At 41.3% G+C, this 24,935-nt stretch overlaps 1 protein-coding gene across 4 annotated transcripts in view; it reads left to right on the top strand.

Moving 5' to 3' along the window:
- The first annotated feature begins 403 nt into the window (after positions 1–403).
- LOC126299050 (serine proteinase stubble) overlaps positions 404–24,935 on the top strand; it is a 419,426-nt gene continuing 394,894 nt past the window's right edge. Inside the window, exon 1 of one of the 4 annotated variants that reach the window (XM_049990706.1) lies at positions 404–988. In XM_049990706.1, the coding sequence (XP_049846663.1) occupies positions 945–988 (44 nt within the window). In that variant the 5' untranslated portion in view covers positions 404–944. The remainder of the gene's footprint in view (positions 989–24,935) is intronic. The other 3 variants (XM_049990705.1, XM_049990707.1, XM_049990704.1) reach the window with 3 other exon arrangements.

The raw sequence follows: 24,935 nt of genomic DNA, 5'->3' as shown, positions 1-24,935 counted from the left end.
AGCTGAAAAAATTCCCAGGTTTTCCACGGATTTTCCCGGACGTATACACACTGCTTCAGCATCTGATGATGATAAGTTTCCTCACTTCATCTGTGGGCCACAGCTGTCTGATGAAGGTTTAACGCGAGATGGCGGCTCCAGCGACCTCAAAATCGAGCTGTAACTGGACACCAAAAGCAGCACCGATGAGAGCCATAATGGGGACCGAGGCTCGACGATGCTTTGTTCGTCTCCAACACGTGTGGGCTTGATTTTCGTGTGGCCTGCAGCACCGGAGCAGTGTAGGAAGCGAGCGGCGAACGAATAAAGAGTGTGTTCTGGTGCTTAGGCGGGGAAAGCGGTACCTGGAGTGGGGGAGAGAGCGGCTGTAGCGTCGCCCGTGAAGCGACCGCCAGCTGCAGCCGCAGTCCAGGAGGGACGCCGGCCCAGACACCACATGGCAACCGCCGCTAGTCTCAAACAAACTCCGTGCCAACAGTGAACACACAGTCTGCCGAGTGATAACTGCTCACCGCACTTCATCTCTGCTTCCAAACGGGTCTCTCGGCGACCGTTTCACATTTTACGTGACAGAAAAGCAACAAATCGATTGCAGTGTCTCGGTGGAAATCACGTTCTGGCTAGGACCGGTACTGTAAGTGTGGTGTTGGGTTGGTGCCAGCATTGCGGGTATCGTTAGGGAAAATATAAACATAACTGCGAGGGTGAAGAAAAAACAAGAACGTTTGGAGTTGGTATTGTTCGCCGGATATTTGCGTGGTAAATTATTGTGAGCCTTCCGGTCTGTGAAAGGAAAGAGTGTACAGAAGGAGCGGCTGGTGACGCGATGTCGCGGTAGGATCGAAAGTCTGCCCGCTTCTAATGAGGACTGGGAGCCGCGGCCGGTGAAAGTCAAGTTCCCGCAGCAACAGCTGGCCCGGCCCTGCCGACAGAACAGCTCCGAGATGGTCCGTGGCCTTCGCCAGGGAACTGGGTCGCCCGGCATGTGGTGAGTACAGCTCTGCCACGCGGCGCGCATCACCCCTGCGCAGCGCTGCTACTTCAGCCGGGGTCCTTTTCCAAATCGTAGATGCTACTTCATGAGTGCATTGTCTTACCAACTGTCTGGTGAACCTCATTTCTCTTGCGGAATACGCAACGACACAACCTATCCTTTGTACCTGTATTTAAAAGTAACTGGCAGAAATTTCAAGAAGTAACGAACAGTCTTGACAGGCCATTTACTTAACAAACATTGTACAACTAAAATGGGGTAAATGTTACATAGTGGACCCTCCTTTCGTAGTTTATTTACGACATTTGTACATAATATACTTCAAAATACTTGTCAAAGAACCGAGCGAGGTGGCGCAGTGATTAGCACACTGGACTCGCATTCGGGTGGACGATGGTACAATCCCGCATCCGGCCATCCTGGCTTAGGTTTTCCGTGATTTCCATAAAATCGCTCCAGGCAAATGCTTGGGTGGTTCCTTTGAAAGGGCACGGCCGACTTCCTTCCCCGTCCTTCTTTAATCCGATGAAACCGATGACCTCACTATCTGGTCTCCTCCCCCCACAACAACCTAACCCCCAACTTGTCGAAGACATGTCCGTTATACAGGGTGTTCGGGAATTCGCATTACAAACTTCTAGAACTTGTAAACAGGAGTGAGTATATAATATTTGAAATAGGAACTCATGTCCGGAAATGTTATCAAACGACGTTACAGAGCGTCAAAGTTATAGGCGCCGGCGCCTTTAAATGTATGGTTCATATAGGGTGATTCCGTGACGATGCTATGAACTTTCTAGGATGACAGAAAAGATAAATGATTCATTTTGAGGTAAGGGTACCTGTACGGGGAATGAACGAGTTGAAAGTTATAAGTGAGAATCGTTCTCATACCACTGACAGTCCAAGTTTGTAGGGTAGGCAACGTTCAGAGGTGGTAGTATGGACCAAAACAAGAAAAAAATCTAGTAGACTTGGGCTCTAATAGCTATGAGCACTTGTTCAATAGAGGAGATGTGTTTCTCAGTAGTGAAGCTGAACAAGTGCTCGTAGCTCGTAAGGTATGCATTTTAGAGCCCAACTTTACTAGACTTTTTTCTTATTTTGGTCCATACTGTCACCTCTGAAAGTCGCCTACCCTACAGTTTTAGCGACGCTTTTCGCATATAACTTTCGATTCGTTCGTTTCTGGTAATAGTACTCTTACCTCAAATTGATACATTTATCCCTCTCCGTCATCCTAGAAAATTCGTAACATTGTCACGGAATCACCCTGTATATACATACATTTATAGGTGACGGCGCCTGTAAGTCTGACGCTCTGTAGTGTCGTTGGATGACATTTCCGGACATGCGTTTCCATTCAAAATATTATGTACTCACTCCCCTTTACAAGTCCCAGAAGTGGGTAAGGGGAATTTCCGAACACCCTGTATACGTTTTGTGAATTTAGTTTGCAGTTCTACTTTTTTGACGAAAAATGCGTTTGAATATGGCGAAAGTAAATATTAGGCTGCGCTACAGTTCATTCTGTTTCCACAACGATTATTTTCCTTTCACAACTCAACCACATTATCACCTTTCAACCTAATCTAGACCTCGAGTTTAGCTACAAACTAGTCTGCAGCCACAACCAAAATTTCACGGTGCTTAATTATCTAGCATAAAATGGTTATATACGGTGACGATCTGAATACTTTATGAGTTTCTTGGTTCCCTTGTCATAGCGACTGTGACATACCGTCGCTGAATAGAAAATTTACAGAAATGTAAAAGCAAAATAAGCAAAAGTTTCAGAAACAACACACTAACAACCACAGAAGCTACACTTAGAACAATGTTTACATAAGAATATTTACTTCAGACTGTTAGTCTTGTCACCTGTACAAACTATATGGAGGTCACAGTAAAAGAAGTGTCTAAAGCGAAATAACCTGCAGCTTACATTTTAAAATAATGAACATACATGGTAATAAATTGGTAATAGCAGAAAAAGGAAGATAATGGACTTAAAAAAATTAAGAAACTAAGTACGTGGCAACATCTTGTTCAGACAGAAGAGCGGTAGTTACTGTAAAGCAGAAAGGAAATGTAAACATCTTTAATTACGTTAAGGCAGTTTTCTTGGTTGTAGCCTGTCTATGAGTTCATAGAAGACCAAAACTTGATATCGGACTATTACGATAGAAGCATAGACAAAAATGACCACCGTCTTCTGAAAACTAGTCTGACCTAAAATTGAACAACATTCCTTATGCTGTATGACGCTTTCCGTCATTAGCATTAGAAACTCAACGCTGCTTCAAGCAACGTTTCTTTTGAATCGTATTTTCCTGAAGACATTGTTTATAAGTAGTGTAACAAACAAAACTTGATGCAATCCCTGCATGAATGTGGAAATCAGTAAAATATGCTCTCTGACCGATTTTTTTTGAGGAAACAATAAAAACATCCTTCTCTGGGCCAATCGCGGGGGAATCACCCCCAAACTTTAGAGAATTATCTAAGTAGCTAAAAGTTTTATTACTTGGCATTCAAAAGGAAAAGTGTTGATTATAAAAGTATTAGTTTCATTTGTACTGGGACGCTATTGTCTGTCCGTAATGTAGATTAACGGGGACATAGATAGCTTACTCTACATTAGTTTCAGAATCCGAATACCTGTCTTCTACCATTTAAATTCTGTTGTCTGTGAAATATAAAATATTAAATTACTAACAAGTTTCCTCACTCTCAAAATAGCACCTTGTTTCCGATTAGAAAGCTGGCCGTGGTGGCCGAGCGGTTCTAGGCACTTCAGTCCGGTACCACGCGGCTGCTACGGTCGCAGGTTCGAATCCTGCTTCGGGCATGGATGTGTGTGATGTCCTTAGGTTAGTTAGATTTAAGTAGTTCTAAGTTTAGGGGACTGATGACCTCAGCTGTTAAGTCCCATAGTGCTTAGAGCCATTTAAATCATTTTTGAACCGAGAAGAAACTAAAAAGCATTTTCATTACTCAAGGCCTTTTAATTTAATATCAGCGTGTTCAGTACCGTAATTATGACAGACAGAATACATTAAAGTACAAAATTCTGAATAAGTCGCTAAACAGAACTCAAATGAGACGGTATTAATGTAAAAATTTCACAGTATCGTAAAATTCTAAAGCGTTTCCTTCTTTGAGTCATATCACTTCCCGTAAAAGAACAGTTCCTTCTCGCTTACCCGTCTGTACTTTAGAACGTTAATAGATTAAATGTATAATAGCATTTTCAGCTTATGTTTCCTGCTTTTATCGCGAGAGGACTTGGAAAGGTGCTTAACTCAAAGCTGTCCCCACATCATAGCGGCCGTGAAATCTGCCTGCACTCTCTAGCGGCCTTCATGTAAATTTCACAACTAGTTTCGTCTCAGTCACTGCCCTGGGCATACTCTCTCCCGGTTTCTTCTTAAGCCCTCGGCGAAATGTTACCTTCTCTTGCTGCTTGGTTCAATATCACGTTACGGAGATAGAAGTGGTAACTCTAAAAATAAACTCTGGAAGACACCATACATAGTTATTAATATCGTAGACGTCTGAAGGTAATGGAAAACGTAGTGGTTTTAGCTTCAGTTGAAAATGCTTCCCCTGCTAGATTAACATATCCACACCAATAAAATACGTTATGTTTCCGTTTTCATGGAGTTTCTTGCAATACTCTGGCATCCAGCAGCTTATTTTGCAGCTGATCTTGAAATATGAATCGTCATATCAAATTGCAAATTTGGTAAAGGTAACTCGAATGAAAGTCGAGACCCTGCACAACAAAGACAGCTGTAATGTGTGGGTGCGTATTGCAGCGTCAAAATTTCGCTCCAGTATTTTATTACGTAATTTTCCACCTTATTATGAATGCCTTTGACGCAAGTCAGAAGGCGTCAGTCCGCTTTGTACTTTTCGCAAACTACTGCACCAGATAGCGTTTCGACAGACGAAAGGAAATGTAGGGCATAAATAACAACATTGTGTTTCGTTATTTCTAGCACGTGACAGACACACCGCCATCCAAACATTGACACAAAAATAACTGCGGCGACTGGGAAGGACGCTTTACAAGCTTTCAGTGTAAATATTCTATTTTTTTAAATGCTCGATACTGACTTCATCTATTATTATCAGAACTGAGCTGCGTACAGCCTTGTTGCTTCCTTACTATTCTGCCATATAGTCAAATATTTATGATGTGCTTTGATTCATTTTTATCTAGTAGCTCACTGTGCAGAAACAACACAGACCGATATCGAGGTGCTTTAAGGCACAGAAAGCCTTCAGAATCGCTGAATCCTGCAATGACACTTCTGCTCGATGGTGCTTAACGTTTAAAATCAGTACTACTAATGAAAAAGTCGTCATTACGGATTATGTGGTGATTTTATAAAAACTGCGTTGAGTTTCAACAGTTATGTTTCCTTTTACCCACCTAAATAGCCGAGGTCGCTAGCACGGACGGTCTCGGTGGCGCTCGACATGGAGATATCTACATCTACATCTACATCCGTACTCCGCAAGCCACCTGGTGGTGAATACCAACATCGGTTCTCCCTTCTATTCCAGTCTCGTATAGTTCGTGGAAAGAAGGATTGTCGGTATGCCTCTGTGTGGGCTCTAATCTCTTTGATTTTATCTTCACGGTCTCTTCGCGAGATGTACGTAGGAGGGAACACTGTACTGCTTGAATCCTCGGTGAAGGTATGTTCTCGGAACTTCAACAAAAGCCCGTACCGAGCAATTGAGCGTCTCTCCTGCAGAGTCTTCCATTGGAGTTTATCTGTCATCTCTGTAACGCTTTCGCGATTACTAAATGATCCTGTAACGAAGCGCGTTGCTCTCCGTTGGATCTTCTCTATCTCTTCTATCAACCCTACCTGGTGCGGATCCCACACTGCTGAGCAGTATTCAAGCAGTGGGCGATCAAGCGTATTGTAACCTACTTCCTTTGTTTTCGGATTGCATTTCCTTAGAATTCTTGCAATGAATCTCAGTCTGGCATCTGCTTTACCGACGATCAACTTTATATGATCATTCCATTTTAAATCACTCCTAATGCGTACTCCCAGATAATTTATGGAATTAACTGCTTGCAGTTGCTGACCTGCTATATTGTAGCTAAATGATAAAGGATCTTCTTTCTATGTATTCGCAGCACATTACACTTGTCTAAGTTGAGATTAAACTGCCATTCCCGGCACCATGTGTCAATTCGCTGCAGATCCTCCTGCAGTTCAGTACAATTTTCCATTTTTACAACCTCTCGATATACCACAGCATCATCCGCAAAAAGCCTCAGTGAACTTGCGATGTTATCCAACAGGTCATTTATGTATATTGTGATAACTGGTTCGAGTACTAGGAGTGGATGAAATTTAGACGGACATTTTTACAGCAAGGGTAGGCGAGTAGATGAAGTCGAGAGCCTATTCACCAGACTGCGTACCAGTATCCTGCATTAAATTCCAACTGTGTAGTGCCTCATAGGGTGATGACTCGTGGCACTGCTGCTGATGATCCGACTACTGTTCGGTGACGTTAATCTCGGCAGGTCCTGGGGATGTTCCACTATGTACCAGCACCGGGTTTCATACTCTCCTTCCATACGTAAAAACACGAGCACAATACTGCATTGTACAAGCACTCAACACAGTCAGCGACACAACAAAGAAGACACTTGACAATTTATAAATGCTCGGAGAAAAGCAACAACCAACCGGATTCACCAGGTCTTTGTCCAGGAGCCCAGTATGTGATTCTCGGTGCGCCCCTCGCTCTCCCATCCTCAAACCCCGCCCCAACTCAACGCTCATTGCGTAGAAGATTGGCTGACACGAACATTGATTTCTGATGTCATCATGAAATATAACTGATCGATCTAAATGGAATTTGCAATATAATGACACATATTTATTGAACGTCCTTTGTAATGAGCCGAAAACGACGGAACATTAAGGCCTGATGATAGCGCCGCTTAAGAATACTAATAAAGAACTTGCAAGTGCTTGTTACTCCGGATATTTTTCAACTAATTAGCGATTCAGTTATGAAAAGAACACAACGGGTATCGTTACTTACTCGGTGTAGAATTTTTATCAGTCTGTATTCGGAAATACTTTTATCTGATTATTTCCTTTGTTACTGTGTTTCCTCGGCAATGTACCAACAGCAATAATAAAACACAACCCTCTTGCTCGTGTCCTACATCAAGAATCACAGAACGTGATCCATGTCCACGACTGACGTTACTAACAGGGAAGTACGAACCTCATTGCTGTGTTGCTCAAATTGGTTTGTGGAAGTTTTCCTAAAACTGTATTTTCAGACGAATCATGGGTAGAATAATGTCTTAAGATAAGTAAAGCTACTTGTTTAAAAGTACACAACTGTTTCAGAATGGTTATCAGTTCTTGAGTTCCTGAAAAAAACTAAGATGTGAAGTCGTAGCTGTCTCTGTCCCTATTCTTACATTAGTAACCTAAGCGGGGAAGTGTATTACTTTTGAAAATCTCTTAATGACAAATCTAGCAAATTTCAGTACGGATTGATCGCAGAAGTAAGTAAGGTTAGAATTTAACGTTCCATCTACTCCGAGGCTGTAAAAACCTGTACCTCTGTAGTCTAAGCGACCCTTCTGGAACGACGTTGCTGAGCTAAACGCCGGAGTTGCCTACAATGGAAAACCCATAGTGCTGCGCAGAAATCAATGTAATCCCTGCTGAAGTGAAGAATCGAGAGATCTGTGTAGCAAATAATATGTTCTCTTTTGCAGCTACATTTATAATGAACTGAAGAATATCTAATGAAAATTTTGGCTGCGTCGGGGCTCTAAACTGGTTCTTCTGCTCCGTTCACCAGGGCTCTTTCACGAAGTTTTCAGAATATGCATCATGATGTCTTCCGCATATCATACGACTAAGTTGCGTGTCACACAGGTCGCTACTAAACTATAAAGCGGCTCGCAAGACCGAATATTAAGTACTTTGACTAGATGCAAATTTATGCCGTATTTTATTCGAGTGAGGGTCTTAATGTAGTTAAACAGTACATTCTTCAGAAATCTTAAGTTTTCGGTAGTCAAAACGGTAGATAGGAAAAAAGTTGGGGAATACTATAGTTGAACTTCACCTTATGCCTGGATGGGAAGCCAAACATCTCAAGCACGGGGGTTAGAACGATGGTGGACGGTGTATTTCACGGTATCACAATATTCAATACATTTCGTCAGCCATCTGTGTAACATTAGCATCAACAGGATTCCAGAAAAGCCTGTGCGTCCAATCACGCTGATAAATTCCTTACTGCTGCAGGTAATTGTAACAGCTGCTGTTTCGCGTTTATATATAGGGGTTGGACAAAAATGTGGAGATCCGTGAGAAAATCTGCTTGAACATAAATGCTAGCCAAGCTTGCGGTTAGCGCTGTTGGATTTGACCACGAACGGAGCCTATGCAATGTCCTCAACACGGTGCAAGTGTCAGTCGTTTGTGTGTGTGTGTGTGTGTGTGTGTGTGTGTATGTGTGTGTGTGTGTGTGTGTGTGTGTGTGTGCGTGGGTGGGTGGGTGGGTGGGTGGTTGTGAGTGCATTACACTAGAGCTAAGTGAATGGGTAATTTGTTGGTTGATGCTCGTATGGTGGGTGCTTCCGTATCCAAGATAGCAAGAAAGCCGAAGTGGGTGGTGGTTTGTTGTTTCAAAAGGTACCGCAGTACCGCATCGAAGATACACAGAAAGCAGAAAAACATCATCCGTAAAGTTACAACGTGGACGATGGTGTGTGACGGTCACTGAAGAGGATTTTGGCGAGAAATAAGGGGAGGACAGGCTACAGAAGCCACTGCAGAACTGAATGTCGCCCTCACGAATCCTGTAAAAATAATTTTAAAAAAACCGAAGGGATCTCCATAAGCAGGGAATTTCAGAGCGAACTGGAATTCCAAAACTACTCATCAGTGATTCATATCCCTGCAACAGGGAAACGTGGTGCTGAAGCCATAAAACCAGGACTATGGGGCAATGAGAAAAAATCATTTGGTAGCAGTAGTCTTGTTTCACACTTTTTCCAACTCCTGCCCGAATTTACGTGGCAGGAGTAACTCCTTGCGGAGTGCAGTGATGGTTTGGGTAGCCATATCTTGATGTTCCATGGGTCCCATAGTCACTCTGCAAGGTCGCATTACTGTCCAGTATTATGTAATCATTTTGGCTGATGAAGTCCGCCCGTGATACAATATATGGTCCCCAATGGTGAGGCTGTGTTCCAAAAAGATAGAGCCCCTGTTCATACAGCTCACATTCTCCACAAATAGTTCCGTGAACACGAGGATGAATTTCCACATCTACGCTGCTCACCAAAGTCACCAGATCTCAATAGTGTCTACTTTGGAGCGAAGGGTGACTGATTGCTACTCATTTCCACCATCGCTGTCTGAACTTGCCACTACTTGGCAGGAAAGAAGATATAATAATCCCTTGAAAACCATACACGAACTGTATGTATCCAGTATCCTGGCAGCCGTTTCCTACATGGTATTTGGCGTTGTAATGTGTTGCGTTTTTGGTGTTTCCATACTCTTGTTCACCCCTTGTACTTCCCGTCTTCCTCACGCTTAACTTGCTGATGTTCTGGTCTTACAAGTCAGGCGATACTTTCTGTCTTTATATTGTATTTATTTATTTCTAAAAATTTCTGCAGATGGAGAATATACTAGTGGTTGTACACTGTCACAGTTCCTAAAAATATTGTGAAATCAATTTTCTGATACAGAGAATTTATGAATAACCTACTTCACAACGTATCTCCATGAACTTGTAAACAGGCTTTCCAAACACAGGTTTGCTGTTTCGACACTGCACAACTCTATCTGTGTGGCTGTTGTGCCTATTGTAAATAAAGACGATTAAATTATGACATTTTCAAAAGTTTCATGTTCCAAAAATTCACACGCATCGCATTAGCGCGAGTTTCCTCATTTTCTGTTTGATGGAATGTACTATTTCCTGCAGAATTCTAATACTTTCCACCTGGAAGTGAACGAAAGCTGTCTAAAAATAACAACAGGGTTGCTTCTTACTTTAAGTTTATACTTTCATGTTTTCCGATCTTGCTTTTTCACCTTCGGCCGTATTTATTACTCTTTGCATTTAGGTAGCATTCGTACTTCTACGACGATTTCCCATTGCTTACTTCTTGAAATAAACAGTAATTACCGAAAAATTCACACCTTTATTGCAGCCACTTATGTGTTGAAATATAGATTCCAAGCTTCTTACCTGTGTTTATCTGTAACTAATTCTCAGTTGACTCCCCAGTTCAGCGTACTCTTAGAATGTAGAAATTTTATGACTAAATGTGTGACCTGCAGGAAATGAGGTAATTATGAAATTAGGTGCATCAAGTAAGTGGTGCTACGTTTAGACCTACATTTGTTTTCCGCGACCCACCTTCAGTGTGTGGCACATGTTACATGGGATACTAATATCATCTTTACCTTCCTTTTCTCTTCGGAAATAGCCCGCAGAAAGAACGAGTGTCGGGTAAGACACTGTGCAAGCTGCAGTTCCTCTGACTTTCCTATTACGCTCATACGTAGTAACTTACCAATCGTTCTCTCTGCATCTACTAACAAAAACATTTACGTATGTCTTAATTGAGAATGATTTTAAAGTGACTACATGAATCGTAGCGATAATCTTTAATAAACCTTAAATAATTCAAAAGTCGACATCAGAATAATTCTGTCCACAAAGACAGCACATTGTTTTAACTTCAGAAAACTGAAACACTGGCTTAAGTTTTCCATAAAAAAGTAAATTTCCACTTTATTTTGTCCGCTGTTCGAAATCTATAGATTAACGTTAGACATAGTGTTCACAAAAAAAGTAACATTAGCAGTACATCTTGTTTAGCATCCCAATCACAGATTTGTTTTTCGTAACTTCCTTTGTTTGGCGGCAACATACTCTCCGTTCTATACTGAACTGACTAACTAACCATTAAGCAACAGAAACAGTCACAAGTGACACTGGTAAAACTAGTCTGATTACGCTCAATGTATAGTAATGATCATGTCTATAATAGAAGAACAATAACAATAGATAAATTACTTTTTATTACGACTCCGGAATTGAATTGCTGGCCCGGAGGACGATGAGGCGAGGGTGAAACATTTACTTAGTGGACACCCGCTTGTAAATAGAATATTCTGAGTATATTCCATTCAAAATTTTGTACAAAATTGTGTTTAGCCTTTCATCGAAAAGCCATCTCTGATCGGCAGAGCATCGCTCCCTCCACAGAACGAGGACAGAATGCTGGTTTCCGCTCGGGAATACAGCATATAGTACCCAGACTGTTACATATTTAATTATTATATATTAGTTTACGCTGCTGTTCGTTTCCTGCTCAAAGTTTTGTCTAGTCTAACAAGTAATCTTCCGTGATTAAGCACTGTCGGCGGATTGTCTACTTTGTATCACCTATTCGGGACGATTAAAATTCATTCCTGGTAAATAATTTCACAGATGGAGTGTTTGCCCCTGAAATTCTTAGTTATTTTCGGCATTGCTTCTCACTATTTTCATAACGACAACATCAAAATGGTGAGCCGGCCAGTGTGGCCGAGCAGTTCTAGGCGCTTCAGTCTATAACCGCGCGACCACTACGGTCGCAGGTTCGAATCCTGCCTCAGGCACGGATATGTCTGATTTCCTTAGGTTAGTTAGGTTTAAGTAGTTCTAAGTTCTAGGGGACTGATGACCTCAGATGTTAAGTCCCATCGTGCTCAGAGCCATTTTATTTATTTATGTTGTACTTTACTGGATTTCGGAGGAACCTCCAGGGTTACTGAAGCGATAGGATAGCGTACGTAACGCGTAGTTAATGTCTCTCTGAAGTCTATTGGGATTCAGAAATTGTTCGATAATACTGATTTTCACAAAAGGAATTATTCTAAAAGTCTTATTTGTCTATTCTTCCCACATTCTGACACACTAAAGCAGCGCACTGTTGAAAACTGTACGAGTACAGCGATACATTCGTCGCAGAGGTGAGAAATGTTTATAGCGATATTTTTGCATAAACTGTGTGTTCTACCGTCTGACGCACAGATGGACACGCCACAGAGCGACTGCAAACTTCAACACGTCGCTGATTCCTGCCCATTCTTTACAGTTCCACCAGAGGCTGTCTCACGATGCTGTGAGACTGTCACTGCCTGGACAATGAATATAGAATAGAGATTCGACTCAAACTATGGAGCACTGCGCGTAAAATGCTGGTTTATAACACCTACTTTTAATTTACCATCTTCCAAAGAGCAAGAGTAAGCGAACCTCAGCTCACTAATTATTATCCTAGTGTTAGGAGCACTTCTCACAGTTCAGTAATAGATGTAATTGTCAGAGTTGTTCCACCCTTCACGAAAAATATTGCAGCTCAAGAGCCTACAGAAATTTCAACATTTATTATTCAAAAATGTCTATGTAGATAAGCTAAACTGTCTTCCGAAAATTCTGGCTTTAAGTAAATTCTGGAAGTAAGAATGATGCCGGATTTGATATTGCATTTCCTTGAAAGATTAGTTTTGATTAATTTTTAATTTCTGGATAGTTTACTTCAATTTATTTATCCGTTTCATTAATAACGAGATCACATGGAATTTTGGCATATAAACTTTGCGTTGCATTGTAACGTTCTATTTTCTTAAGTAACTCATGAAGAGGGCAATTAAATGTTCTTTCTGAGAGGCCCAGTAAAAAACAGTAATCACTTTCTAACTCTGGAAAGTACTAGGAATGATTTCGCAAAATAATAAGAAGGGATCATGAATGTTAGCTGACGTTATTTACAAATTACAGTCCCCGATTCATCGAAAGACTACTAGTTAGCGACAGTTATAGCCAAATCCTGCAAATAACGGTTGTATGCTGTTTTTTGTACGTGCCATAAGAATCCGGTGTGAAAACAGCTGAGTGGAAACGAAATTGTATGTTTTTCTAGATGTCTGAGGCCTTCATTACGATGCGATTCTAAAACTCTAAATATGTTAACTACTTTCGGCCTTATGCCGTCTGATACTTACCCAGCTATAGCTTTCTTTCCATAGTATTCTAAAGATTTGATAAACATTAGAAATGGGATTTTATAATACCGTAGGCTGCTGTCTAAATCGTTCTTGAACGTGCCACCGGTTTCGGTCAAGGGCCATTATCCACCACCTGCTGTGCAAACATCATGAATGCAGAAAATTTCAAGTGAGAAATGCGTTTCTAGATTCCAGTAACATAAAAGCGATATGTATGCCACAGAATGAATTTCTATTTGGAACGAACAAATATAACTGAAAAACAAAAAAAAATATATTGAAAATTTTCGAGATATCTTGTTACAGCCGTAATACTAGCCATGTGGGTCAACTGACTGGAACTAGGTCTACGGCCTTTATAGGTTAGTTATATTCTACGCTAATGGTTGTTCACGATTCTTGGGCGTTTTATTTTCTGTGCTCCTTGGATGATTGTCTGCAATTGGTACTGCATTCATCCACCCATGCATGACTAACCACCATTTATAAAAATTATATTGTTGATACTGTTGTTTTTTTACTTTTACACTATGTGATCAAAAGTACTCGGACATCTTTTAATAGACATACAATTGGGGTGTATACACCTTTCACCTGTATGACTGTTTCAACTCAGCTGGAAACACATCCAGTGAGGTGTCTAAATATCTATGGAGTAATGACAGCCTGTTCTTCATCAAAAGACGAAACGAGAGAAAGGTCCATGCTGATGTCAGAGCAAAGTCGACGTTCCAACTCATATCATAAATGTTCCGCTGGTTTCAGGTCACGATAGTGGGCAGTCCAGTCCATTTCAGGAATGTTATTTTGCACACACCATTGGCTCACATATGATGCTTTATGAAATGATGCATTGTGATGTTGATGCAATAACCGTCTCCTAACTGTTCCTTTACTGTACATATTACACAATGCTGTAAAATGAACTCATATCCATCCGCATTTAGCGTTTCCCGAAGCACATCAACTGAACAACAAGAAACACCCCCATACTGCAACACCACCTCCTCCGCCCGTCGCTGTTGGTACTACACATGATGGGAGGTAATGTTCTCCAGTCATTCGCCAAACCCAAAGCGTTCCATCGGATTACCGTAAGGTACAGCATAATTCCTCACTCCAAATCACTCGTTTCCAGTCAACCACTGTCCTGTGGCGTCGCTTTGTACACCACCTCAAGCGTCGTTAGCACTGACTACGGAAATGTGTGACTTAAGAGGAGCTGCTCGACAGTTGTACCTCATTGTTTTCAACTCCCAAAGCAAAGTCACTGTGCTGGATGAACTACTGACAGCACTTTGGAACACAGAAGTGAGTCTTTCCACTGATTTCATGCGATTCCTTACAAACACCCTCTATAATGCTCAACGATCCCTGTCCATCAGTACATGAGATCTGTTGGTCTAGCTGTGGGTGTTTTTTCGCGTTTACACTTCACATCCGCATAACCAACTTTCGACCTGGCAGCTTTAGAAGGGTTGAAATGATCCTGATGGGCCAGCCGTGGTGGCCGAGTGGTTCTAGGTGCTACAGTTTGGAACCTCGCGACCGCTACGGTCGCAGGTTCGAATCCTGCCTCCTTAGGTTAGTTAGGTTTAAGTAGTTCTAAGTTCTATGAGACTGATGACCTCCGAAGTTAAGTCCCATAGTGCTCAGAGCCGTTTTTTGGTCCCTGATGGATTTGTTACATCGGTGGCTTCCGAAGACTAGTGCACGATCGAAGTCACTGAGCTTTCCTGGCCCACTCATTCCGCTGATACTGCTTTTCTACTGGTAGCGTAATAGTCCCCGCATCCTTTTATACTGGTGAGTCCCGCAGTGATACTTAGTGGTCAGTTCCGCATTACATAGGCGTGCCCACATACTTTTGTTCAGATAGACTCTTGCTGTTTACTCAAGCTCAGTATTGCTTGTATCGTTATTACCATTTTGAAACATCATTTTCACCTGAAGTTTTTTGTATTCATAACGTTTATATAGCAGCCGCTATACAACTATCTTTGTCTGAAATGAAATGTGCGTATGGCTTTACTGGCCGAGAATCCCATCTAGGAATTTCGGTCGCCTAGTGCAATTCGTTTTATTTGTCGCCACGTCGGCGACTTGCGCGTCGGCGATGATGAAATGATGACGAGGGTAACACACAAACATAGCCCCGAGCATAGGAAATCTCCGACACAGTTGAGAATGAAACCGGGATCGAGAGTCAGCAATGATAACCACAAGACCACGAGTTGCTGACTGTTAACGGAAACCAGTCACATTTTAAAAAAAGACTGTTTCAGTAACAGCTTACGATTTTATATAATATCGTATGTAATGTTTCTGAGATGTGTTTTTGTGAAATTGTAAGGTTAGATGGTACACGTATAGCAGCTGGTGAATCGTATTCAGCAATAACACTCGCTAGCTGACGTCAGAGACATTTCAACGTTTCAGCCGGCGTATCCGAGGCTTTTTTATTGTTAAGCACTATCATGTCTGTCTTTTTTTTTTGTCACTCTATCATGTCTGCAGAGGATCATTTGAGCACATGCCATTCATCGAAACCATCACAGTGGCAGATTACAGTTGGTAATCGCTACAGAAACAGAAGAAATGAAGGACTGAAGCCATCGCAGACGCACTGGTATTTGCTACAGAAGCAGAAGAAATGAAGGGTTGCACATTGCGAAACAGATCATTTATAAGCAGCGGTAATAGCCATTCGCGTAACATCCGTGCCATTTCAGTTACCTAATTGCTGGAGCATGCGAGCTGCGCGTGTTTGTTGTGGATAACTTCCGCTAAACGTTGAGAGCCGTGTGCTAAGGACGCGCACAGGCACGCGCGCAGCGCAGTGCTGGGATTTCTGAGTGGCGCAGAGAAAAGTAGGATGCTGGAAGGAGGCGGGCTTTTCCCCGCTGGTCGGCATCACAGTAGAAAGTGCTGACAAGGAAGTCCCATCCGAGTCACATCACGTGCCGCCGTTCATTTGCTCAGCTGGGGGGCTTGGTTTGAGTCACGCCGTTCCTTGCACTCTCCTTTTATGACACAGGAAGTCATTCCAGCTACTGTTAAATCTTTCGTTTCACCCTTCAGCACAGGATTTTATTTTCGCCTTCTCGAGTACGAAAACAAGTAAAAGATCTGTAATATCTTTCGTCACAAGGCCTAGCACTGAAATCGTTATATTTATTTTCAGCTCAAAATAACTCGTAAAATCACACTATCGGAACGAGCATATCCTGAAGGTTTGTGCAAACCGTTATTGATATACGTGTACATGAAGATGAACGTAGGATGGTAGCTCTTCTCTTATTTCTACAAAGTGCAGCTATCCTTGGTTAGTATCCTGAGCTGTATTACACAGCTTTCCCTCCAGATTCACATCTTGGTGTTCCAGTCTAAAACCATTATTGCACCTGGACTTTTAAATATTTTCAGTAGGTGATGAAGTGACGCTGATGCAGGAACTCGCAGTGTTATCTGAATTTAATTTTATGTGACGTATTATGCATTAAAGGGTGAAGAGATCTACTGCTGCTAGATTACACTACTGACGAAAAGTAACTGGGAACAGTAATTATCGTAATACACCCTAGGAGTAGCCATTCAATGTGACCTAAGGTAGAATGAATTCATGAAATAAATTGTGAGACAAGCAGATGTCAGATTTCAAGGAAATGCAATTCATCCATGAAATAAGTGGCTTACAAAACATTTGTTCGAACAGTTAGTGAGAACTTTTCATTAGTCTACGACCCCTACCAGGTTAATCCAACGAGGAGCTGCGCGTTAAGCTTTGTCGACGAGAGCGCGTTATGGAGATGCTCAACAAGCTACACAGGCAGAAGCTAAAAGACAGCTGTTGTGTATAACGTAGAGGTTTACTGTCGATTTTCCGAGATGTGTTCCAAGAAGAGTCCGGCTGTTCCCAGAAGAGTCCGGCAACATATGCCTTCCTCCCACATAGGTGTGGCGCCAAGACCACGGCGAGAAAACCAGAGAGATAAGTGCTCATGCGGAGGTATATCGACAGTCGTCCTTCCCACGTACCATTCATGAATCGAACATGGAAGAGTGGGAAAGATAGTAGTATCGAAAGTACACTCCGTCTTATACCGGTAGATGGCACCGAGCGACGTGACGCAGTGGTTAGTACACTGGGCTCGCATTCGGGAGGTCGAAGGTTCAAATAAGCGTCCCGCCGTTCTTATTTAGGTATTGCGTGATTTTCCTAAATCGCTAGTGGCAATTGCCGGGATAGTTCTTTGTAAAGGTCACTGCCCACTTTCTTCTTTCCCTTCGTAATCGGAGTTTGTGCTCCATCTGTAATGACCTCTCTGTGGACGGGACGTTAAACACTAACTTTCTTTCATTGCTTCGTAAGGTGGCTTGCGAGCGTAGGTATAGATGTAGACGAAGACAAGTCAACACAAATCAAGACTTCTTAGCTCGTTTGATATATAATTTTTAACGATGATTTTTGTTGGAGCACCATACCTCCCATGTGACTATAAAAAATTAATGGCTGAAACATTTTCAAGATTTCGTTCAGCATTAATGACGAAAAATACATATGTTGCTTAAAGCTATTGTTTTCGTTAAAAAATTTGATTTATAGAAACATTGTAGAAAGTGCCATCTGTTAACAATCTTTTTAAATAACATGCAGGACAGCTCTTAGAGTTGTTTAGATTCTCTACGCAAGCACAGTCTGTCTCGCGATTCCGGTCATATCCCTCGATGTAAGGAATTTAGAATGCGCCATCTATCGATAATGTAATTTTATCATCATGCATAACAGCGGTTGGAGTTGTTTACATTCAAAGGCACGCTAAGCGTTGTCGATCGACTTCTACGGGACATCATGAATAATAATCTCCTCTATGGAGGCAAGATAACACTGTTCGTTGGAGATTCCCGTCAAATGTTACCGGTCGTTAGACATACCAATAGAAGCATGTACAGCATCGTAGTACAAAGCTGTCAAAACTGCACTGTCAAAATACCTGACAAAAATGTATATTTTTACTTTTCGTAACCTCAAAAGTATTATATATACCAAGAGACAGAAAAAATTTATGTACATGCAATATGCTAGTCACTTCCAAATAGACCTAACCTGATAATGGCAATAAGCCGAAACATGCCCGTTGTGAAAAATATTAAAATATATTACCTTATTGGAGCTAGTTTAGGAACATTCGTTTTCATTATGTCTTACACTGACGTATACTATACTACGGACCCAACGGAACGTAATGAAGAGCCATTGTCGAAACTACAGTTAAACGATCACCTTTATGGTCTTATGTTAAAATACGTAAGTTGACTCAAAAAATGAGATCAAATGGTGATTCCGTTTTCACTGAATGGTTACTTAAATTGTGTGACGATGACTGATAAAATCAAACAGATTGCTCCAATTATGCGCTCAAAATTCCTAAACATTGTGTATGTAATTATACTAACAAATTGTGAAGCTGAAAACATTTCTTCTAGCGCACTTTCAGTTCTTCAGTACGTTATTTTAACAACGAAGTTTAAAGAGGAAGTGGTTATAACAAAGAAAAATTATACGCGGTGTCTACTAAATGACATACCCTAATTTAAAGTGATTTTTGCAGCATGCATCATAATACGGAATCTGAAATATTGCAGTGTATATCTTGACGGACCCATATGCACCAGTGACCGCTATATCTAGTGCCAATTAAAGAATGAAATTACCTTACCTTAGAGGCGATCGTGCTCTCGGAGTATCAGAGCCAGAAGAGCGAAAACATTTAAATGTAGACATGGGGTAGTAAATCTATGTGATTTACAGAGCGTGGTTTTCATTTGTCATTATATCAGGAACTAGATGGATTCAATAGACGACAAATCAGGCGAACCTGGAATCGTTCCAGAATTCTCTTCTGTTCTTCTCCCTAGCAGCGGTGTGTTGTGCTACTGGCAACCTCTTCGTCTCTTGTCCTAAAGATAAGGGACAACGACAATCTCCAACACTTTACCAATGCGGCAGTAGCTCTCTAACGTACCGGAAACACGTGCTATGACCTATTGAGGGCGGCTCTCCATATCATAACGGCATCGTCGTCGCCAGTCTGTCAGCTCTGCACGTCGCCCACGCATATCATCATGGTGTTGCAGAAAGGAATGAGATTCTTCCCAAAAGAAGACGACATGCCATTCGCTTTTCAAAACACTCTCTCAGAAGCCGCTGCTATATATTCCTAACTCCGTGACGTGAAATCCAAAGTTGCCTAAGCAAGGAAAATAAGACCAATTTTCTCAGGTACTGCAAATGTTGGTGATTTGTAAGTGCGAACACTGTCTGCTGGAGACCGAGGTGGCACGTGATTAAGGAACGCGTATCGCATGTACGAAGGGCGGAGTTCAACTCTAAGTCCAGTCATTCTGTTTAGATGTCTCTTGTATTTCGAAGTCATTATAGGCGAGTGCCTCCGTGGTTCCATAAATACAAAATAGTCGCTTCATTTATACGTCATTCTCTTACTGAGCTTGTGTTGCATCTCTAAAGCCCTTGGAGTCAACGATATGTTTTTATTTTTTTTCCCCATGCCAGCAAATTCTCCTCTCCGATATTTAGTAAACGTGATAAGTAATAATTTTGTCTTATGCCATGTCACACGGTATATAGTTTCTAAAATAAACTACCCGGAGCATCGATATGTGATAGGTCTTACTATAGCCTAGGTATAAAATGTTCTGGTATTGGCTGTTAGTTCCAACATACGCTGGATGGACTGGATACTGCAGTTCTGTTACTGCAGTTTTGGTAATCAACAACTAATGTTAACATTACTGTAATTATTTCAACCAGTGTATATCTCTCCCAGCGTTTTACCCCCTACTGTGAGACTTATTATTTACACGATGCTGTATTCAGCTTACTTTTGTAGAGAGCATATTAAATCAGTTACTGTTGATATCAAAAAAATTTGAAAAGACGTAATCATATCAGGAATAAGTTTCCTTTCCAGTACACTGTTTTTCGTGAGGTTTTCTTTTTCAGGTTAGTTTGTGTGAATTCCTAAGGGACCAAACTGCTGATGTCATCGGTCCCTAGAATTACACGCTACTAGACCTAACTTATGCTAAGGACAATACACACTCCCATGCCCGAGGGAGGGCTCGAACCTCCAGCGGGAGGGACCGCGCGATTCGTAACATGACGCTTCTAACAGCGCAGCCACTCCGCATAACTTTTTCATGTTAGCCACGTATCACACATTTTACTTCTTTCCAGTCAGTACCTGTACAGATACTAGGATCGGCATCTCATTTCCTTTGAACGCCATGTTTGCAATGCAACTGACACCGAACTATATGTTTAGCTTTTGCAATTCAAATAAATCCGTGACGTTATTTTTGCAAGTCTCCAACTCTTTAAAGACATATTTAACCAAAAATTATCAGTAATTTTCAATTCCTATTAAGATTGTTATGCTTAAACTGCATTAAATCCTATTTACTTTTTCTGTTCTGAGAACGTGAGAAATGGTTGTTAACCACTAAGACTGCGCCTATATTACAGTGGAAGGAACAGGGATTGGAGATTTACCACTCGTCGACGTCGATCTAATTAGTGATGAACTCTAGCTGGATTGGATAATGGTGGAGATAGGAAATCAATTGAGGTCTGTTTCAAGCCATCATCCCAATATTCACCTGGAGTTATTCAGGGACAGCGGAAAACCATATCAAGATTTCGTCAAAATTGTTGAACTACACTCTTCCCTAAAAAGAGAAAACGATTTACTTTTCATTCATTAAGCAGATGATAAAGCTTCAGAAGTTAAGTCGTGTAACACAGAAAGATTTCTTTCGAGATCTTTCGAAAATTGGATAACCGTCTGATCTTATGATTTTACGTACATGCTACCTGATTTAAATTCTAGTATTCTTATTCGATGTCTAGTACAGCATTTGTTTTCTAAGGAGGAAATATAGTGCTCACTGCAATAATATCGAACCTTAGAATTCAAAAAAATATCGATCACCAGATATTTCACAGTGTGTGTTTCGGATCGGTTCCTTTAAATACCTTGTCACTGGCAACTGTTTACGTCTGGAGTTTGCCACTACAACTTTAACACTCGTGTAAACAATATTTATATCAGCAGTTTTTATCGGTTACCAAACAATAAAACTGCGACAGTTCTGTGCGTATTCCTGCTGAAAATTAGATGAATATACAGTCATCTCTAGCCTGGCCGCTCTAATTGAATTTGGCGTAGGCCACCCCTTTATATTCACGTAGGTCTGATTTGACTTTGAAGAGAATAAAGTCTAACCGCAAGAATCTATATAAGCCACTGTCCAGTTGCTATTTTTGCATATTTTCAAGGCTTCAAGCGATATGTGAAGTACCTGACCTTTTTAATTACGCGTATAATTAGGCGTTTAGCCGGCCGCAGTGGTCGTGCGGTTCTAGCGCTGCAGTCCGGAACCGCGGGACTGCTACGGTCGGAGGTTCGAACCCTGCCTCAGGCATGGATGTGTGTGATGTCCTTAGGTTAGTTAGGTTTAAGTAGTTCTAAGTTCTAGAGGACTGATGACCTAAGATGTGAAGTCCCATAGTGCTCAGAGCCATTTTTGAATTAGGCGTTTAAAAGTTGATTACGTAATGTGTAACATGATCAACACACAAAATTTTGCCTGTAATTGTATTACATTTTTTTCAGATTTTGATATCTGATTTCAGACTTCTATCCATTCATCTGATTTCGACAGTTAAGGCTTGAATCCAAAGCATTCTAGATACAAACAAACAACGTCCGACCATCGTGTCATCCTCAGCCCTTAGGCGTCACCAGATGCGGATACGGAGGGGCATGTGGTCAGCACCCCACTCTACCTGCCATGGTAATTTGTCATGACCAGTGCCGCTGCTTCTCAGTCAGGTAGCTCCTCACAAGCTGTGAGTGCATCCCGCTTGTCAACAGCATTCGGCAGACCCGGACTGCGATCCATCCAAGTTCTAGTCAAGCCCGACACCGCTTAACTCCGATTGTTTGACGGGGATCAGCGTTATCACTGTGGCAAGGTCGTTGGCAGGTATTCTACATACTGGGTTATAATTCATGTAAACGATACTGTGAATTGAAACACATTCAATACAAATATGTTCGCTGTTGTACCCACAGTCCTACTGGGCGCCCAGCTCGAACTCTATATCTTCTCTTGACAAGGCAACGAAATTAGGACGCATGCGTTTTGTATATTTGGGAAAGTCATAGTGCAGCTACGTGCGTATTGATTCATTTTCCCGCACGAGGGGCCATTTCGAAGCGTGTTCAACTGGCTTCAAAGATAATTGTACACGGAAAACCTGTACGCACGTCATTGGCCATAGAAGTAAAATTAATACGCACGGTCATAATAAGTGAGAATATAACTGAAAATCAAATACCGGTACCTTAAAAAAGAATAGACGTCCCACAGTTGTGTAAACATTTTAACATAGTAGAAAGTTGTGTTGGTGAACGCTGGAGTGTGCTTTTGTCTGTCTGTCAGGCTGTGCGACAGCCGCTTTAGTGATTATGAATTACTTGAACGCAGCACACGACTGCGAAAGTATAGACTCCTTGCCAGGTCGGCAAAGCGAAAGTGAAATCGTGTCACAGAGACAGCGACGGTGTTGCGATGAGCGGTAACGTGACATGCAATCGTCGCATATCGATTGCCTTGCGATCCAGGCGCTGTTGCTGCAATACGACCACAACGTGTGTGTCACGTGTGGCAAAACTTTTCCTTCTTCCTTTCACTGTTTTTTTTTTCTTTCTCTCAATTTCATCTGAGTCTTGAGCTTCAATAAGCCCCAAAAGATGGGCCTTCTGTCCATAGTAAGTTAAGGTAGTCTTGTTACTCGCGGTTTTTTTATTTCTTTGGATAAAAACTTCTTATTAACCACGACACAGTAATACCAATTTATTGAGCTCACTACAACCGTCATTAATGCGCAGACAATTCTAACAGTTTAAAAAATTTAATGTTTCAGAAACAGTCAGTAATACTTCAGGCATTCGCTGTAATGTATTGCACCTTTTAGAGTACCAGAGATAAAAGTTTGAGGTACCTCATTTGGACATCGTTTCAGTCCGCGCGCATGTATTTACTTCCTCACATGGGTTTCAAATGGTTCAAATGGCTCTGAGCACTATGGGACTTAACATCTGTGGTCATCAGTCCCCTAGATCTTAGAACTACTTAAACCTAACTAACCTAAGGACATTACACACATCCATGCCCGAGGCAGGATTCGAACCTGCGACCGTAGCAGTCCCGCGGTTCCGGACTGAGCGCCTAGAACCACTAGACCATCGCGTCCGGCCCTAATATGGGTATGAGCTTCCTTTCTAACCGTTTTGCTAGTATTATAAGAAAATCCTTTGTAAGCAAAATTTTCTTCTTAATTCTGCTAGAAAAGCTACACGTAACTGTGTGTGCAACGACAGAAGAATCTGTTTATTTGGACTAAGTCCTGTCAGTATTTCAACGTAGATTTAAAAGTAAAATATATAATTATAAATGTGATTCTGTAACGCTGTCACTTTCAACAACATTCCGTTCGATTTTGAGACGAGTGCTAGAAGAGATACTAAACAAATAAAGTGGCAAATTTCTTTTATTATCGAGATATCTATAATTTCAAGTTAACCTCATGCCACATGGACTATTTATCATGCTGAAGCGATACTTTCTAACTTTATGACAGTTTATTGTCTTCCATCATAATGAAATTAAGCCTTCATAGAAACCATAGGACAGTGTTCAAATGGTTCAAATGGCTCTGAGCACTATGAGACTTAACATCTGTGGTCATCAGTCCCCTAGGACTTAGAACTACTTAAACCTAATAAACTTAAGGACATCACACACATCCATGCCCGAGGCATTATTATATGCGACCGTAGCAGTCGCGCGGTTCCGGACTGCGCGCCTAGAACCGCTAGACCACCGCAGCCGGCATAGGACAGTGTTTTTCTTCCTTCGTTTCTCATGAATTGAGTTGCTTGTGTATACAATTTGACGATAGATAATATATATTTGCTCACGTGTTTATACATAGGAGTCGCGTACTCAGCAACGAGAAAGGAAGCTTTCTCCTATTACAATATGGTAATGATGCACAATGTGATCTAGTTAATCCCTTAAAATTATTATTTTCTGTATCTGCATTGCACCTTCATTTCCTTAATAATTCATAAATAATATGCTTTGTTGTTTCAACCTCCAAACTGAGATCCTTGTTCGCTAGAGATACAAAAAGAATATCTCGATTTAAACACTGTTCAGCTGATATTGTCTGTATTTGAACTATTACACTCAGTCATTTCAAAATTCCTAATCCCCAGAGTGAAAGAAACATCTTTGAAGCCATTATTATATGTTGTATAACACCGGAGTTCTCCTGCATAACTGCTAAACTGACAAAAGAGTTTTGAAACTTTTACTGTGTGTAACTGAATCGTATGTTGTATATCAACTACTTGTGTCCCATCTGGTGGCTGAAGTAATATTTAGCTTACAGTTATTAATGGTCAGTATAAATGTATGAAAATACATAAACTCGATGAAGAATAATAATGAAAAGAAGAAATGCATCTTTCTGAATGGTGAACTCATTTTCAAACGCAACATTAAGAAAGGTTTCTGGAAATCATCGACTCTTCATGAGTAATCTGCACTGAAGGAAGGACGAGGCCATTAGAGGCGGTAACGATACTGAGGCAAGTGTGCGAAGTGCTTTAGGATCTTTTTGCAACGCATTTCCCACAAAATCCTACGAAACTCCAGAATCAATTTCTTCCTTGACTGCTAAGAATGTTTAA

This window comes from Schistocerca gregaria, chromosome X (genome assembly GCF_023897955.1).
Source record: "Schistocerca gregaria isolate iqSchGreg1 chromosome X, iqSchGreg1.2, whole genome shotgun sequence".
In the NCBI taxonomy this organism is placed as follows: domain Eukaryota; kingdom Metazoa; phylum Arthropoda; class Insecta; order Orthoptera; family Acrididae; genus Schistocerca; species Schistocerca gregaria.
The sequence above is the reverse complement of the archived record's forward strand: the minus strand, read 5'-3'. Positions and strand labels throughout refer to the sequence as shown.